This window comes from Gambusia affinis, linkage group LG23, assembly GCF_019740435.1.
Source record: "Gambusia affinis linkage group LG23, SWU_Gaff_1.0, whole genome shotgun sequence".
NCBI lineage: Eukaryota > Metazoa > Chordata > Actinopteri > Cyprinodontiformes > Poeciliidae > Gambusia > Gambusia affinis.
The window spans coordinates 5,444,201-5,462,558 of record NC_057890.1 but is presented as its reverse complement, the minus strand read 5'-3'; the positions used below and the strand labels follow the sequence as shown (position 1 = coordinate 5,462,558).

At 40.7% G+C, this 18,358-nt stretch overlaps 1 protein-coding gene across 4 annotated transcripts in view; it reads right to left on the bottom strand.

Annotated features, from left to right (window-relative positions):
* LOC122826402 (copine-8) overlaps positions 1-18,358 on the bottom strand; it is an 82,979-nt gene extending 64,621 nt beyond the window's left edge. The window contains exons 1-2 of one of the 4 annotated variants that reach the window (XM_044108208.1): positions 18,137-18,358; positions 17,505-17,610 (exon numbers count right to left, since the gene is read on the bottom strand). Coding sequence is in view for 3 of the 4 variants with exons in the window: in XM_044108207.1 (XP_043964142.1) it covers positions 14,257-14,354 (98 nt within the window). In the remaining variant the exon portion in view is untranslated. Of the gene's footprint in view, positions 1-14,256; positions 14,638-17,504; positions 17,611-18,136 lie in introns of those variants that run through there. The other 3 variants (XM_044108207.1, XM_044108210.1, XM_044108211.1) reach the window with 3 other exon arrangements.

Genomic DNA, 18,358 nt, shown 5'->3' with positions numbered 1-18,358 from the left:
CACAGAATCAGGCACGTGTAAACGCACACGGCGGAATACGCCGCCGCGCTGTCCGTTTAGGCACAGGCATGGCAGATGCAACCAACGCCAGTCACAGTCGAGGTGCGCTGAGCCCCGTGGCGTTTTACCTTAATTGCCTTTGCCTCTGCTAAACTCGCCAAGTTTCCCCCGCATCGACACGCTGCACTATTATAACCGCGAGGGCTAAACAAAGACATTTCTTTAGGTTTCTATAAAGCAAGACTGCCAAAAAGCATGTGTGTGTCACAGATTCTACCTGCACGTCCTCCTTTTTCTCCGTTTCACCTACGCTTGTGGCCTTCTCAGACTGTTATCAACAGGAGGCTCGGAGTGAATTTGTGCAAGTGGAGGAAATTCAGATGCAATGCTTGGATGTGCAGAGGCCAGAGGCTTCTGCACGAGAGAGAGAGAGACAGGGAGGGAGACAGTATCCCCGGAGGAATTCATGCAGACTTCTCCGCTCTGTGACCACGATGGAGATGACTAGATTAGGCCGGCCACTGTCTCCGTCTTCCGCTACTGTAGATCCACACACGGCTGTGAGGCCCAATGGAAAGAGAATGCTTTTTTATGTGGGCCCCTAGACTGCAGAGAGACATATAGACAGAACTTACAAGAAAAGCGTTGTGTGCTTTTGTCTTATTTTACCAATCAAATCAAAGCTGTTTTTATCTGCCAAATTACAATCAGTCCCTCCAGTTGTTCGCGATTCTGCGATCGAGGAAGTAGCACGCAAAATCGCTGTACGTCGTTTTTATTGCCTTTTTATTTTTTGTTTTTGGTTGTTGCGTTTTATTTTGGCTAGTTAAAATCCTCTCCCGTTCCGGTTTTGAGTGTTCTTAACAAAATTAAAGTTTATTGCTCTCTGAGAGGACAAACGTGCATTATTATGCCATCATCACAACTGGTCTCAAAACGGCAATACTACCGTTCATCACAATAATTTCTGAACGAATTTATCGTCCTGTAAAATCTGTTACTATAACAGGCCTACTAAGACGTAATTGTGAGTTTGTTGCATATTTTCTGCAGAAATAGTCAAAAACGTTGGGTTTAAGTAACTGCTAGCTCTGACCGGCGGGAGGCAGTATCCTTTTTATTCGACTAAATTCCTAGGTTTCAAGCTACAACCCATAGTCAATGCAGCAAGTAGCAACATCACATTTACAGCCATACATAAGAGCAAATATAGCAAAATTTCTTGCAAATATGTTTAACAAAATCTATGAGTTTGATTGCAGGAAAAATAAAAAGATTGTTCAATTCAGCGAAAAGATGCTTAAACTTACTTAATTTTACAAAGTATTTATCAAATGCAAATCCAGCCATTTATTAATATCTAAGCGGTTTGTTAATTGGTTTCATCAATACATTCTGAAACACCCAGTTTAGAACATTCATGGTCTTGATATGGCCCAAAATAAAAATACGTTTGACACTCCTGCTGCTGAAGAATCATCTGTTTGGGACATGTTGGCCTTTTTGAGTGGGAATGCTAGACGGGGATTGAGAACAAGATGAATACAATAGAGCTGGCAGAATTTGTGGGAGATGTTTTGCTTGGTTTTGTTTCAGTTTTCATTCAACTGCAGACAGTGACATCTGTGGGAAAGTAAAATGTCAGAGATTCAACTGCGAACGTCTCAACGCGTCTCGTGCTGGGAATGGCATCAGCGGTTCGGTTGAAGTGAGGGACGGTGGCACGAATATCTGTGCCTGTCAGAGAAATGTACATGTATGCATACGTACGTTATGCGTGTGTGCGTGTAAGTCAGAGCTGCATGATCTCCTTGGGTTCAGTTTTCCCCTGAGGCGTTCTGCTGCTGTACATCTTGGCAGATGTTGGTGAGTTAATCTCTGATGTTATTCTCAAGAGAGCTTTTAACACCAAAGAGTTCAATAAGGCTAATTTGTTTCCCCAAAACACTGTAAAAACTCAACTGTTACTCACACACTCCAGAAATCAGACCTTTATGTAAAGGAAGCAAGAATAAGTATCGTACACAGCTGACATGTCAGATAACACAAAATGTAATTTTTGGTCCAAAATGTTTGTAAATTATCTTGAAGAAATCATTGCAACGGTGAGTCGTGGTGGTGGTGGATGCATCATTGTCGTGGCCCCAACGACTATAAGGTTTCCATTTATACATCAATAACCCAACCAGACATTCATAGGCAGAGATTATGCAGTACTATGTAATCCACTGGTTGATTAACTGTCAGAAGGTCAGGAAACATTTCCAGCAACTTTAACAACATGCATTATGTGTGGCAGCCAGGTTGAGTTTGGGTTCAAAAGTCAAAATGTCTGAATTTCATTGTCTTCTGCTTGAATGGCCAACATTTGTCACTATAAAGTGACAAATGTTTGTGATTAAAACATTGACACCCATAATTTCTTCAGAGAACCCCGAGATCAATAAATCTATAATCTATATAGATGAGTCTATCCAGTAGATATGAAACTCCATTATATCCTAAACCACCACAGTAACTTTCCACGACTTTTGATGGTAGGAAAGCAAATGAGGCAATCTGAAAGTTAACCAGAGTCTGCTTAGTGTGCAGTTGCTGATGTTGAAGGTTGGTATGTCCTTGGGTGTGTGTTTAACTACAGCACCTGCTTTTTAAAATAACACCACAGCTGTCTCACCTTGAGAGTCTCTACGCCTATTACCTCTCCTATTTACTCACTGCAATAGTAGAGCCCCCCCTTCATTCTGTGTGTAAGTGTTTGTGATGGACAGGTAGTCCTTGCCAATGACTTGTCTTCCTTCTCCATCATATAGTGGAAGTCAGGCACTGAAGAGCTGTGTGCTGTAAGGTACAATTAGGCTTGTCAGGACAAGCCAGGTCCTGTACAAAGTAAACCGCCGGCACTGAGTGAGCTACAGAAGCACATGGGTCAATTTGAATTCTTTTACACCGTCCAAATCTGCTCTGACTTTACTAATAAAAGGCCCAAACTTGATTATGCTATCCAAACTGTGCCCTGCGACATGCACACCAGGACCCAGAGATGTACATTGATGCTCTCAAGGAACTATGTTCAGAAACGGAGCTGAAGGAAGGCAGACAGGATAATGGCATCTATTCACGTCGGCCCAGAAATCCTTTCTCCGATACAGCTTTGTCTCTGTGATTGCCAGCACCACTGTGCTGACATCCAAAATCATTTGCGCTCCCCGTTGTGGAGGGCTGCATATAAACAGACAGAGGAAAGTTATCGGCCGCCGCGTCATCGCCAACACATCCTTTTGTGCCCCTTGCTGGCTTTGAATGGGCACACAGCAGGCACCTCTGCACACACCTCCCCCCGTCCTCCACTCAAAGTGATGGTTGTCAGCAGCGTCTTCAATAGGAGAACTATTACGCGAGCTACATGGGGGCCAGAAAGGTCAACGCAATCACTTCCCATACAGGGAATGGCAGCGAGTGACAAGAAAATAGATAGAGGGTCGATCGTGACTGGTGTCGTTAAAGCGCGGGGGCTGCTGGGTGGAGCGCTCGCACCCAAAGAGTCGAATATGAGCGTGAAGGATTGTCAGCAATTCTTTTACCGGAGAAAAAGCAATGGATCTTTGGGGGACCTCCCCCCTTCAGAGGTGTTGGCTCTTGGCACAGCCTATTGGGACACCTGATGGAGCTCCTCTAGTATAGTTTTCCTCATATAGAGTGAACGCCATGGGCTGCCGGGGTTTTCCAAACCATCAGAAGGTTCCAGATGCATCCCTTCTCCAACACGGCTAAATCGAATGACTGAATATCAAGTTTGGCAAAGGCCTGATAACGAGCCAGTGATTTGATTCAGGTGTGTAAGAGTGGGGTTGCATCTACAACCTGCTGGACAGTATATCTTGATTTGCATATGTACACTGAAACATCCGAAAGCCGGAGGATAATTGCTTTGTTGAATTTACAAAAATGTCTTTGTCAATCAAGAATATGTTTGAAGGAAAAGTGTAATTTAGTGTCACCCAGTTGGAGAGTTGCAGAATGCATCAATCCAAATCAATCTGCTCTTTTAAAGATATAAAAAAGAACATCATAGTTTTGGTTCAGGCAGCATTTTGGTCAGCAGGTTATAAGATTCAGTGTTATTGTCAATGCCTATGTAACAAGCATAAGGCAATAAAATGCAGATTGTTTCATTAGTTACACTATGACAAAAACACAATCATATGATGCCTTTCCCCAAAATGCCTTACATAAACAGCCCAGCAAATGCAGCAGCACTGTTGTTGTATGATGTAGCCCCAACCAACCTACATTTACCTAACCTACTTTTTATCCTTTTCTTGACTGTGTCCCAGTAATTCCCTGTAAATCATCTCCCTCCACTTCCCACAGTGAGATTCAAATGAAAGCCTCTATTTGTCCACCGACTTCCATGACCAAGAAGAAATTGGCCTCTAGAGAAGTTGATACTATATACTTCAATTACAAAAAGTGCTTGGTATTCTCGCAACTCAACAGCTATGAGGAAGAACGGCTGTTGACAGTCTCTTTGTACATCGTCTTGCTTGAGTAAGGCTTTGTAAGCAAAAATTAGACAACCACCAAAAAAATAAAATAAAATAGTGAATAGCTACATTTTGAACTTGGATCCCTCTGATCTCCTCAGTCCGTTTTCAGCCAGGGTCAAGAAAGGAACTGTAAATAGAGCAGAGTCTGTTCCAGCATTTTTAATTGTTACAGGAACAGAGCTGCATTTTTCCCACCATTCACCTACAAGCCTGCCGCAAGTGTCATGCAGTCAGAACAAGAGTCACTGTTGCTGGAGTTAGTAAGCTTACGGCAAAGGAAAGAGAGCTCCACAAATGTTAAACGATGATTCATAATAATACCAGCTGGCCAATCTTGTTTAAGTAAGAACAGCTTGGAAAAATATTTTTGCAATGAATTTCAGTTGAGGAGAGATTACAAAAGCTATGCACGGTTTGATGTATGACAACAGCAAAAGCCTAAATTATTTACTTCAACAAAATAAAAGTGCATTCACTTTTTGTCTGTATCTAGAGAAAAGCAGAAGTACGTAAAGTAAATCAACAGACTAGAGGAGGCCCTCTAAGGCAGACTAAAACCCACAGGCACAACAAAACAACCCATACAGCCATCGTTCCCCAGACTTCTGACGACTGACACTGCTGCTTGTTGTGTGGGCAGAGCGACCAAATGACAGGCAGGGTGAGATGGAGGGGGGAAGAGACTGACAGGAAGACAAACCTTCCTCTGGGTCGAAATTAAGTCGTGCCAGTGCGCTGACAGATCAGCAGAGGGAAGAAGCTGGGAGGGTAGCAGGAGCCCCAAACAGTCACAGCGCGTCTCTTCATTCGGGATGTTTTCTGAAGTCGGATTCTGTTTCACCGTAAGTCTGGAGCCTCACTACTAACCGTCCTTCCTTTCAAACACATCCATCTCACATTCCCGGTAGAACAGATTAAACGCCGAGGTTTTAATATAGCACAATAAGTTAGTTTGATGAGGTGCTTGGGCTTTAGTTTGACCGACTCTGTATGGGAACTTACAACGGTGCAACAAAGCATTCAACAGCTGGTGAGAAGAGGAGCTTGCATTTCTACAGCTGTAAGCGTTGCCACTATTCTTTCCAGATCTGTAGGTAGAAACAGAACACTGGCAACATCTGATTCACCGACGTTAGGGATTTTGAGGGGTTTTTTCAGCCGGCTGAATGGCAGTTAGCAGCAGCAGGTGGAGAAGGATGAGCATGTGGATAAGCATGGAAAAGCTTGATAGTTGCAAAATGAACAGTGAAATCATTTCTGTAATCAATTTGGAACGTGAATGCCATATGTTATATATTTATTAAAGGTAAACAATTGAGAATTTTGTCTGTCAATTTTAATGACGTTTGTATGAAATTCAGATAAAAATATATATTTTCAATCAAATCAATAACATATTTCTACTACAGAAATGTCAATGTCTTGAAACATATCATCATGTGCTGAGAGTTTTATGTACTCAATACATCTGGGACTCCATTTGCATGGATAACCATCTGTTTTTCCTTCCACTTAACTTTCCTTAAGGAATAATTTAATTTTCAAAATGAACAAGAATAAAGACAAAATATATCTCTGTGTGGAACAAATCAACATAAGACGTCCATTTCGATTTTGAATAGAACTACTGTGACACATTTCCTCTTCAATAGTCACGTCATACATCAACACAAATATTTCCCCAATCAACATCAAACCTACAGCGCTGACAAAAATGAGAGTCACATTTAAAATGAGATTGAGCGTTGCCCAACATGGACTCCTACACTTTGGAACTACTACCATGACACATTTTTTGAACCTATTGGGACAAGGCCATCGCTTGCCCCGGACGTCAGGCCCGCACGAACAGAACCTGGCTTGACCTCTTTCCGTTCTCCCAAACAGCAGAAACAAAGTGAGGAACAAAGAGCAATCAGGTGCACATCGCCACAGAAGCAGCACAGTCTGCAGCCTGCCGTCTCATACGTTCCAGTCAATACAATACATTATGGTGGAAAGAGAAGCAGTAAAAAGGGGGGAGGCTTTTTTTTTTTTTTTATTAGAGCCAAAACATACATACACAATACACATCTCACTATGGACACATACTGATCAATACTCTCAGTACATTTACACAAAAATTAAAATTCAAAAATTACAATCCAGCAGTTTCAGCCTTTTTTTTTCTTCCCCCCCCCCCACAACAGAAAAGAAAATTAAACAACAACAAAAAACAAACAAAACAAAAAAAAACACCCCCCCCCCCTCCCATCTCAGCTCACAGTCACCCTGATGGAAAAGAAAATAAATAAATATATCCTTCATCAGATATGACTACCCATACTTATAACCAACGCAAAATTCAGCAGCAGGCGGGAGGCTTTTTATACTTGCTGTCACTCAGCATTAGAAAGGGAAGCCAGAAGACAACAAGTGCTAAACAGAGAGTTATTACCGCCAACAGATTCCATCTTTACTGGCAGGGCAAAGGTGTGTGACAAGAACCGGGGAGAGGTAAATGGTGTTGGAAGCCAGTGGATGAAAGGGTCTAGATAAAAGCCAGGATCATCCATCTGTCAACCCGTGATGGACACTTGGGGCTTTTTGGATGATACAGCAGGCCGTGGGTGGGTCAAGACAACAAAAGTACATACCCGACAGTTTATGTACAAATCCGTTTTCACAATGAACAGGAACACACCTCCTGTCTTTTCAAGTCAGTGCAGATGTTGACGTGCTTTGACAGCAGTTCTGTTAGCAGATGCCAGTTGCTAAAACCAATTCAGTGCCCTCAAACTGTCATGCTAATGCCACTGAGCCCACACTACCAGGGACACTCTTCGAAACAGAGACTGTGCTGGGAAACGGACAAACTGCAAAATTGCAAAAAAAAAAAACAATTTACGTGGTTCATCCTCGTTGATCAGCTAGAAAATAAAATCTTCGCATATGTTCATTTCACAACGGAACAACAAAACCATCTGGTGAATCATAAATGATTCTGAAAACATGACCAAAATTGTTTTGGGACGACTGTTAGCCTAGCATTACCTTAGCCATCCTCATGACCTACTTATTTAGCATTTTTAGCTGTTAGAAAACCAGTCATTTTGAACTTTGTCGCCACTTACTGTCACAGTCAGCATTACACCGTCTTTTTTGGGGGATTGGGGGTTAGAAACTGAGAGCCTCTGCAGATTTTTTCACAAAAATGGAAAAAAAAAAAAAAAAAAATGCAATCTGAAAAATTTCCATTTTTCAAATTGGACATTTTTAGAAAAAAAAAAAAAAAGAGTCAAATTTTTTGGGACGTACTGTACAATACGTGCAAGCTGCTTGATTGTACAGCTCGCATGTACAGTACAATCTATGTTAATCTTATCTGCTGAACTTTGGTTTCTTTTTTTAGTGGCAGGTGAAATGCTTTAACTAGTCCTGTTAAACCTTGCTGGCAGGTAGCATCAAAAACGGTCAAATTTGCAGCAATTCCTAGGTTGGTTGTATCCGTTTATTTCCTTTAAATAAATTAGAAGAAATAAACGGATCCCACTGAGAGCTGATTTCAATGTGACTCAACCTGGGGTCTTTACATAGTGCTCTAAGCTTAGACATTTATGTGATGCATTTATATATCCAACAAGATGTCAGTAAATCATGCAAAATATATGAAAGCTCAACTGGAAATGAAGCACTTGTGCTAAGCATGGTACCTCTGCGGCCAAATATTGCACAACTATTATAACATTCAGTCAACAATTTTAAAGGTGAATGTTGCTTCCGTGAAACTGGCAGTGGGGAAACAAAATGTTTCGAGGGAAAAATAATCAAAATATAATAAGTAATCATTCTTAGGCTTTGCAAATGTCATAATTTATAGAGTTTATTACAATCATCACTGAATTATCAATTGTTCTTGCATGACGTTTGTTTGTTTTTTCCAGGATACAGAAAGAAACACAACAAAGCCCAACAGAAAGTCGATTCTTTACACAAAAGAATAACAAGACTGCTTCATTTCTTCTGCTCCAGGTCGGCATGAAACTCAGAGCAGAGCGCTAATGACATTTTTCAAACGAACAAAGCTAATACCCTCAGTCGTTCTTGTATACTCAACTAAGATTCAACACACCAACTTCAGTTAATTTTAAAGAGATTGTATCCCATGCAGGCCCAATTTAATATATGAAGTTTGTGGAGTAAACAAGCCTGGGTTTGAAGTGTTTTTTAAAATGCCGTACCACAGACTCATCTCGAGCTAGGCCTCCTTCTTCCCTCACAGACGTCATAGAAAACTGGATACAGTGCAGTCTAATTAAAAAGTGCACCTGCGCAACGGACGAGGTTACTTAAGAAGCAATATCAAGGAACAATCAGCCCACATCTGTGCCCACCGAGGACTGAGCTGGCCGCATGAACAGGCTTTGCTTTGTGGAGATGCTTCGGAAACTTTATTAGCTTCACTTTTTTGGTTTTTTTTTCTAATATTGAAAACACTTATTCTGAGTAACAAAACACAAAAATCTGCTCCAATCAATAACCGTAATGGAACACAAGCACTTGGAGCCAGGCGCCAGTGGCTTTTCTGTCCCCTGGCTCCATCATGTAGGTGGGAAAAGCTACAGTATATCAAGCAGTAATTCTTCTTCTTGCACGACTCTGTGTACAGTACGTGTGAAGCAGACCTTTTAAGCATGTGTGTGTTTTTTTTTTCTTTTTTCTTTTTGTGCGTCGCAGTAGGCAAGAGCTGGCAGCGTATCGATCCCCTGCAGATACCCCAGGCTCTCCCATCGATAAGCAGAAACCCTTGAGCCTTACAGCGGAGCGAAGCGCTGACCTCATATGCACAAAGAATCTAAACATTATCTGAATTAACCGCCAATGAGAGATAAGAGGATTTCGTTATTTACTTCAGAGTCTGGTGTGGTCGCAGTCTTGTTTGGCTGTGTATGTTTATTGGAAGTTAAAAAAAACAATTACCTTTTTGTTATGGAATATCTGTTTCCTAAAACTGAGTTGCACCGCTCTTTAAATCTGAAAGCATACTAGCAGATTTATAGAAGCAAGGCAAAATTCACAGCTCCTGAACATTTCCAGATTTTCTCAAAATGCAGCAGCGAACAGCAGCGTATTTTGCTGTTGTTTTTACCTGATAAAGGAACACAAAGTAGCATTCAGCATGCTTCATCTTGATATTCATAAATAAAATTCAAATGACTTCACTAAATTTAGCAAGTCTGTGCGTGATTTAGGCCGTTTTCACAAAGTTGCAACATTTGTTACGATTTTGCAGTTCGCTTTTACCCTCGACTCTGTCAAACAAAAGCATCCTTCGAAAAACCTGTTCACCTCCTCGCCTGTGGGGGCGCTGGAATAAGAGCCACTAAAGCCAAACAACACAAAAGCCTCTAAAAGACCACATGAACACAACTTCCTTCTTTGTAAAAATGTAAACAAAAGTGGCGTGGTGCCAGATTGTTGTGGTTGTAGGGTTTCTCTTTTGTCTGGTGAAGAACAAGCCTTTTCCAAAGCGAGAGCTACATTAGCGCGTTTGTTTTTGTTTTATTTAAACTCCAATACTCTGTGCTGTAGTCCACTTCCTGCTTTTGAAGCAGTCTCTGGTCACATACGCATTCGAACTGCTCCAACGTTGACTTCAACCAAACCGAGACCTAGGTTTTTAGGTGGACTGGAGTTTGAGTTCGGTTGAGAACTCCCACCTCCCCAAACGTAAATATGTCAATTTATGTCTGCCTGCCAGCTAAGCTAGCTAAGCTAGCAGGCTGGGCGAGGAAGGCATTAATCAGAAAGGCAGAGAAGATGGCCATAATAATCCTGGATTACAACACATCTATTTGCACTATTTTGTGTTGGTCTGCCACACCAAATCCCAGTATAGTATATTAAATTCTGTGGTTCTAATGTGATGAAAGTTGTATATGAATGCGTGTATATGAGTCAGCTACCAGTGAATATCACTGCAGCCACACAAATATCACAGTCTGATATAATGACTGGTCATGTACAGTATGTTGTTTTCTCCTGAAGCGTTGCCTCCTCTGTAAAAGTTCTCACTCCAACTCCCCCCCCCCACACACACACACACACACAAACACAAACACGCAGAGGGAAACTTAGAAGTAACCATGGCGACATTCGACACAGCCCACTTGTGACCAATGGCACTCAACAAAATAAAAATAAAAAAATAAAAAATAGAGCACACAACTTGGGGAAGTCAAATGAAGCTTTCGTGCACAAAGACGCCCAGGCTCGCACCGGGCTGTAACCATGACGTTCCTGGTCCTCCTTCAGGTTGGAGGTAGGAGGACCTGCTTTCTGCCCTCGCCGGGGCTGACAAGCGGGGTAACTCAGGCATGCACAAACTCCGCCAAGCATGTTCGCATATTCTACAAGACGATGCCTTGATCCCTCTGTTACTAAGGAGATGGTGCAGAAAAACCCTGCAGGGATACAGTAGCTACAGTATCTATGGGACAAAAGTGGGGAAACGAATGCGTTTCTTTTTTCTTCTTCTTTCCTTTAAAGCCCTGAAGCAGCATTAGAGTTAATTTATTTTTTAAGGAAGCATTCTTGAGTCATTCATAAAGCAATTACTCAAACTGGAGCTCCATGCATAGCCATACAAATGGCTTTCAACCCCCCGATCTAAAAATAGCTGGACGAGGAGAAATGTCATGCTACCATCATTATTTTAACACCGTGTTCCACTGTTTCAGGGCTGACTGACACTCTATTAATGACCAGCCCACACTGCAATCTCTGCTATAAATTAATTGCATTCAAGTGAAAGGATCTGACTCACATGTTACTTCGATAAATTGTTTCTTTCCCTAATGGATTTTGTAAGGAGTTTATTATGTCATAATGACAGGCAACTTGAACATAGAGCAAGTATTGGATATTTTTGCCCCACGAGAATACCAAGGCATGAGATGTAAAGGAGGGAAAAAAATACAGGAAAAATAATGTAAATAGATGAGATGATGATAGTTAATTTTATTGAAACCTTTTTTCATCTTTTTTTTTTTTTACATGGATCCTGTACAAACCCACAACAACAACAGAAGAGGAAGAATTCTCAAATGTCACAGCTACATGAAAGCCCACAACCCTCAAACAAATACTTTGTTTTAACCATCTTTTTTATCCAGTTTCAACATTTAGTTGTCCTGGCTACACACCTTACATCAATTAAAAGGGAATCTGACTAACCAGAAATAAAGTTCCGCTGTCCCTGTAGGATTTTCTTGACATTTGCAGCATTTAGCTACAGCTATAATTTGCAGAGAGGTTACAAAGGATCAGAGGGATGTGGTTGTGCAAATGCATCAGTCAGGAGATATATATTCTTATATTACCAAAGCATCTTCTTTTTAGAACAGTTCGTGTTTTAATGTGACTATAATTCTTTTATTGTACATTTTAGGCATGCACCGATAAGTAAATCAGTCCATTTTCTGTGCATCGGATATTGATATCCGATGTTGGTATTGCGTCACATTTACAAATATTATATACATTTTACAACTCTTTCGACATCTTGAAATAAAAACGAGCACATTGCTGACTTTCCCCCTGCTTCAGTTACACTCCCAACAATCCTGCGTCATATCAAGACCACGTAATTGTGATATGCATGCCTTCAGAATTTAAACGGCAAAAAGTTGGAAATAAATATCGCTCATTAAAATCAAGCACAGTTGAATTTATCGAACCGATACCGACATAAAAAAAATTTTAAATTAAACCGATGTTAGTGCCAACATATCGTGCATCGCTAATATATTTACTTTAAGATGTAGGGCTAAAGCGAAAGGAAATAATCAATCGATTTGGATTTTGGCCAGCACAGTTTCATTTTTAGCTGCTAAAAATAGCAATTAAGTTGCTAAGTAGGTCACAATGGGGTGTCTATTGTTAACAGCTAACATGCAGACGGGCCCTGGTCTGTCAGTCGGCCCTCGTTCATGGCAGATAATGGGTGTTTTGCAGACCTTTGTGGAGGAAGATGAGATCGATGCATAATATTGGTTTCACATGGTAAAAATTAAGAAAATCGGGGACCGATAAATGGAACCCAACATCCAGGAAGTCATTTATTGTCATCATATTTATTTAGATATTTTTACAGAAAAGAATGACAAAGCTTACATTGGCACCACAAAAGCTGCACCAGACCCAAAGCAAAATGTGGTAGCAATATAATGATCTAGGACTGTTTGTCATCAAACTAAGTAATACCAAGAAATACCAGTCAATGCTACACTGTAAACATTTAGGTGTCTGCGAAAGAGTTGAAAATGTAAAGTATTCTATTAAACATTTAGATCCTGGAGAACATTCTATTAAAATAATTGCCTTAAAAATGAACCTCGCGGTTATCATACAGTGAGAATTTAATGCCAGTCTAAGCCAACTTTCAGGTTTTAGTTCAGTCAGATCAGCAGTTTTTAATGTAAACAACAAGAGGACGATGTGGGGAATCAAAACAATGTTGCAGGACTCTGTCAACAGAAGGTGTGCCCATTTAAGCAAGAGGCCAGTTTTCACTTGAGCTTCCAGGAAACAGACTTTTAGAAAGTCAAACTGTTCCCAACCTAGAGATACAAATGTTTACTTCTCGACTAAGATTGTTGTTCTTGCATTCCTGTGTGAGTGCTATAACATCTAAACCCTAAATTTCCTTAATTACTAAATGACACTCAGTAAGATTATGGCTGCTTTTTAAAAAAATTGTATTTCAATTTAGTGAACAGAATTATAATTGTTATTTGCCAAAGTGACTACTGGAGCTGTGTTTTTTAAGTGATTAATCTCGTTTATGAGTAAATCTTAGATTTACCCATTCAACTTCACAGTTTATCTAAATGATTTATAAGGTAATGTTGATTTTGAGTACTTGTATGCATGGAATAAACTAATGTAAATATCATAAAACTAACAAAAAAAATGAAATTGGAGTTTTCCTAATAAAAGTATACTGTTGGTTAAAATAAGTAAAAACTACAATAAGGAGAGAGGAAAAAAAAGCACTCTTCTATAAACCATTACCTTGACACGTAACAGTGTCAACAAGCCAGTGGAGCGAATAGAGTCCCCTCCACAGGTGGGTCTTTCTAAAAACCCGTGGAAGGGGTCACGACATCACGTTTTTCCTCAGGAATAACCCCCTGAACGGGAAACCCCCCCTCTAAACAGAAATCAAATCATACATGAGGCCGTTTTAATTTACTACTATGACCTAAAATAAAAATGCGAGCATCAACAAAACAATGCTCGTGACATCACTGTAAACATTTTCTAAAAACGTGACAAATAAGTCTCACTACGTGCGTTTCTGACAACTCTTAATAAACACGCCAGTGACGAAATAGTGCACATTTACCGCTAAAATATGAGTGTGCTATCGTTATAATGATAAAATGTTGACTTCAGGAAACATAAACGACTGTTTTTATTCCAGTCGTCATTACAAGTCGTTTTTTCCAACAGTGCTGAACTGGAGTAAAAGTGACAATCTACCGTCTCACTTCTTGAAGCTTTCACTCACACCTTTATGGTAAATAAAATTATTCACACCTTGGTCGAAACGTTTGCCTGAGTTGTAAGCAAATAAAGTCCATGGCAGCGTTTTTTTTCCCCTGTTTCCCCTTAAGCCTGTCAGACAAAAATCAGGTAAAAAAATTAAGAGCCATTCGCCTACCTGCAGGACACCGTGATTTCAACTTTGGTGGCAGGAATAGACGGGTTCAGCGGGTCGAAGTCGCCTATCGACGCCATGTTTAGGAAAGTGTTGTTCATGGTTTCAGTTTTTCCGAGCTTTTCCTTCTTTCCTGTTCTTCAGCCCAGCCCCCTATTTTTTTTTCTTTACGAGCGACGTAAAGAAAATAGCGAACTGTGCGCGCGCCTCCTCGGCGAGAAGTGGAGCAAAGGTGCCACAGAGGAATGAGGAGCTGGGAAATGTGATGTCACTTCACTCTGTCTCTCCCCTCCTCTGTGTGCTTATCCCCTCTGTCTCCAGCTTTCTTTTCGTGCTCTTCAACCCCTCTCCCCTCTTTTCCCGGCTCCGTCTCTCGATTCCGATTCACTGCTGTTCAACTGACTTGTATTGAGCTAATTGAAATTCAGCTGCCCTTCCTTTTATTTGCGTGGGAGTGGCGACAACGGCACAATCAGCAATAAATCAAACGGAATTCTTCCTTCATGCAAACTCCTTCCTACGAGCACGTGTCTGTGTGTCACACATTTCAACGGTTTCATTCACACCAGTTCAATTCATTTTGATTTAGTTCCAGTAAAGGTTGCTGGCTGGAAGCCCCAGTTACCACATTCTCCAGGGCCGGCTCAACGTTTTTATGAAACCCAGGGAAATGATGCACTGCTGCCCCCCTCAACGTTATTTTATCTTATGCTGGACCCCTTGACTTGTACAGGAAATAACATAGGGTGGGTTCAGAGTTAATATTGGCATGCAATAGGTGGAAAACAAGGTGATACATTCTCTTCAAGAAAATACAGTGGTGTAAAAAATTAGGACATTGTTTACTTAAATAAAAGATAAACACAAATGTACCTTTCAGCTAAGAAAAAAGTTTGGATGACCTAATAAACATTCCTCTAATCCCTGACTTTCCACATTAAAATTCCAACTCCAGTCAGCGCTCTTATGATTGTTGACTCAAAAGTTTAAAAACCTGAGTATAAAGAGACCACTGTACAAAACCTTGGCAAAATAAAGGAATTATTTTCTACATGATGCATTTGTCCTGTTTAGAGGTTGAACTGAGGCTTTTTATTAGTTTGGAAACTGCTGATCTTGAACGGTTTAGTGAGCGGCTTGTGTGAAGAGACACTTTTTTATTATTATTTTTAGCAGACAACCATCCAAAACAGAGTCCTAAGAACTTTGGATCACCCACAAGTGCTTGGTTTGGATTCTTCAAGGTTTGCAAATCTTAAATCCTAAAGAAAATACTATTACATAAGTCAACTTTGACACTGTATCCACCAGTTTACTTAAAAGAAGCATCCTGTGGCATTTTCTGGTTTTTCCAGTAAATTCACAAGATTCTTGCCATCATCGAGAACACTGATGCTATGATTTCTACCGTATGCTCTACAAACCCAATAAAGTTCCCCTTCTGTGTCTGTTGTTTCAAAATATCCTCCCGGGACATAGGACCCAGATCACTCTTTTGCAGGGAATAGAGTGACACCAAAACAAATGTTGAGAAATGTTGGAGTGGCACATTATGAGGACGCTGTGTTTTCATGAGCCTTTTCTGGGAACGTCCAGGATGTCAAGAGCATTAAAGACCAGGGTTTGCCTTTTGATGCGTGTTTGCATGCAAGTCAACAAAGAGAAAAAGGAAGGCATGTGGAACATGAATGGATTAACTGAAAGGAAAAGAGGGGCATACTTTATGTCACGTCAGAGAATAACAAAAGCAGAATTTTCCTTTTTCCGGGGTTTTTATTAGAACTCCCGAAAAAATAAAATAAAATAAAAAAGCCCCTAAAATAATTTTGGAAAAAAGCACACAGCAACCGCATGCTGCACCGGTTTGCGAGTCTCTGGGTTATGTTTAGACGATAAAGTCACTGGACGTTAATATAAAACATCCCCTGCATTACTCAGTGTGTTTGCCGGACAACTGCGTTTCTAAATATAGTCGTCTCACACGCTCTCTGACACGCCCTGGGTTTGATGAGTAGCGTGGTGGTGGTGAAAACCATTACAGCACCTTTGGGCAAACGTCATGCCCCCACCCTCTGTTCCTGTGGGGGCGGATGAGTTCACTCCTGGCTACTCACACAAGAGGCCAGAAAATTAGCATGGACTCATTGGCTTACTGTCATGAGTCTCAGTCCCAAAGAGAGGGAAAATCACACAGAAATGATGGAATCATCCAGCCAGACAAGATAAGAGGGGGTTGTATTGGTAACACAGACCTCCTTATGCCTAGGGACAATATTCGTCTGTAATTCCCAAGAAGAATTCTTTAAGGTATTTGAATTCAAGTTCTTGAGGGAAAAACTTTCTCCAAACATGGTAAAATCCACTTTTTTTCATATCAACAGCCGTTGCCTCCACCTTCATCCTGGTGCCGTCACACTCGGCTACAAACCACTTCATTGCAAGCTGAAGGTCATGGCCAGAAAGATATCAGCAACGCAATGTTACGAGCTTAAGATTGCCAAACCAGAGCGACCTTTCCACAAACATAGCTTGAGATTCACCAAAAGAAGGATTGGGAACACGTGGAAGTCCTTAGGAACTCCATCCTGCGCTATAAATAAACTTGACTTTGTGTAGAAGTAGGTCTTTCTATGGTGCGTACAAGGACCGGATTGTCCTTAAAAACACTGAGGGACATGATCAAACAGCCCCTCTAGATCCATAAAGCACATTTGAACTGGTTACCAAACTCAAATAATCTCAATGAAGATCTGGTCCACTATTCTAGCATGAAAGCAAAACCGCTCCTCCTGGATCCGGGGTTGCATAACTGATTGGAGCGTCTACTCCAACATGCTGGGTTGAGCTTTGGGAACACACTCTGCAATCCCCTTTCTTAAACAATATGCCAGCCACTCCATTTGGCAGTCCCCAGGTGTTATCACTGCTCAAATCAGGCCACAACCTTTGGAAGCCGTAGCTAGAATCAAGTGGCCAGACTTTCCTGGATTCACCCTTAACAGTGAAATTGATTATTGACCTGGCCTATAAGATTGAAATCTACCAAGTACATTTATGGCTCATCTTGTGCTCAATCATAGTGTTTCTATTGGAAACTAATATACACAGAAGTCTAATAAAAACATTTTTTTTAAAAAGTTCCAAAACACCAACATTTCTTAGATTTTACCTCAGTTTACACCCAAGCACATGCAATAACATTTACTTAGTGAGAAATTCACTTGTGTTAAAAGTTATTTGATTGTACTCACCACTGTTTGTCTCCAAGTTCAAATACTCCATTAAGGACAGGTGTGTAAGAGGAGCGGCCAAGCACTTCCTGTTTTTATGAGGGTCATGATGTCATCGATTTCATCACTGGGCACAACCAAATGGGGGTTTAATTTGTTTGTATGGGACTATTTGCTGTTGTTAAAGTAACCTTTTGAGCTACACTGAATGGAGTGCTGTATTTCAAAAACCATTTCTCAAGCGAGTTTGTAAACTAGATTAGTAGTCATACTCCTGTTTATTTATTTATTTTTTCACGATTGCATTGTTTGGTTTCACTTATTTTCTGATGGTACAAACACCTGGTGGAGCTCTGGCGTTGAGACTTTGGAAAACGTGGGCTTCAACTTGAGAAATGGGGGAGATTTTTTTAAAAAATTGTTTTGCTTTCCTTGTAAACAAAATTATTGGAGAAAGCAAATCGGAATAAAACCGACCAGGAAGAAACTCTCAAACATTGTTACCTGCATTGTTTTGGAGGCAGCAAAACATTGCAGGAACCTTAACATAAATCTCCTAATTAGCAAACTGAAATCTTTGAGTAGTTCATTCTGCTAAAACAAACTTTATCCCTGAATTTTGTGATAAAAAAAAAAAAAAAAAGAAAACTCACATTTTTAGATTCCTCTACAGCTCACCCATGCCTAATTGTTGCCTGGGCAGAGACGATGTAGCATGGAGCACTCACTCGTTTAATCAGTTCAGCTGCAAAACCCTCTTGATTTAACAGGCACTGACACCTACATATTTATTACTGATGTGCAATTATACGAAGAGATCCACTGCAGACAGTTCCATTCCTAGAGCATCATCCTGTCAGCTGGAGCACACGCTT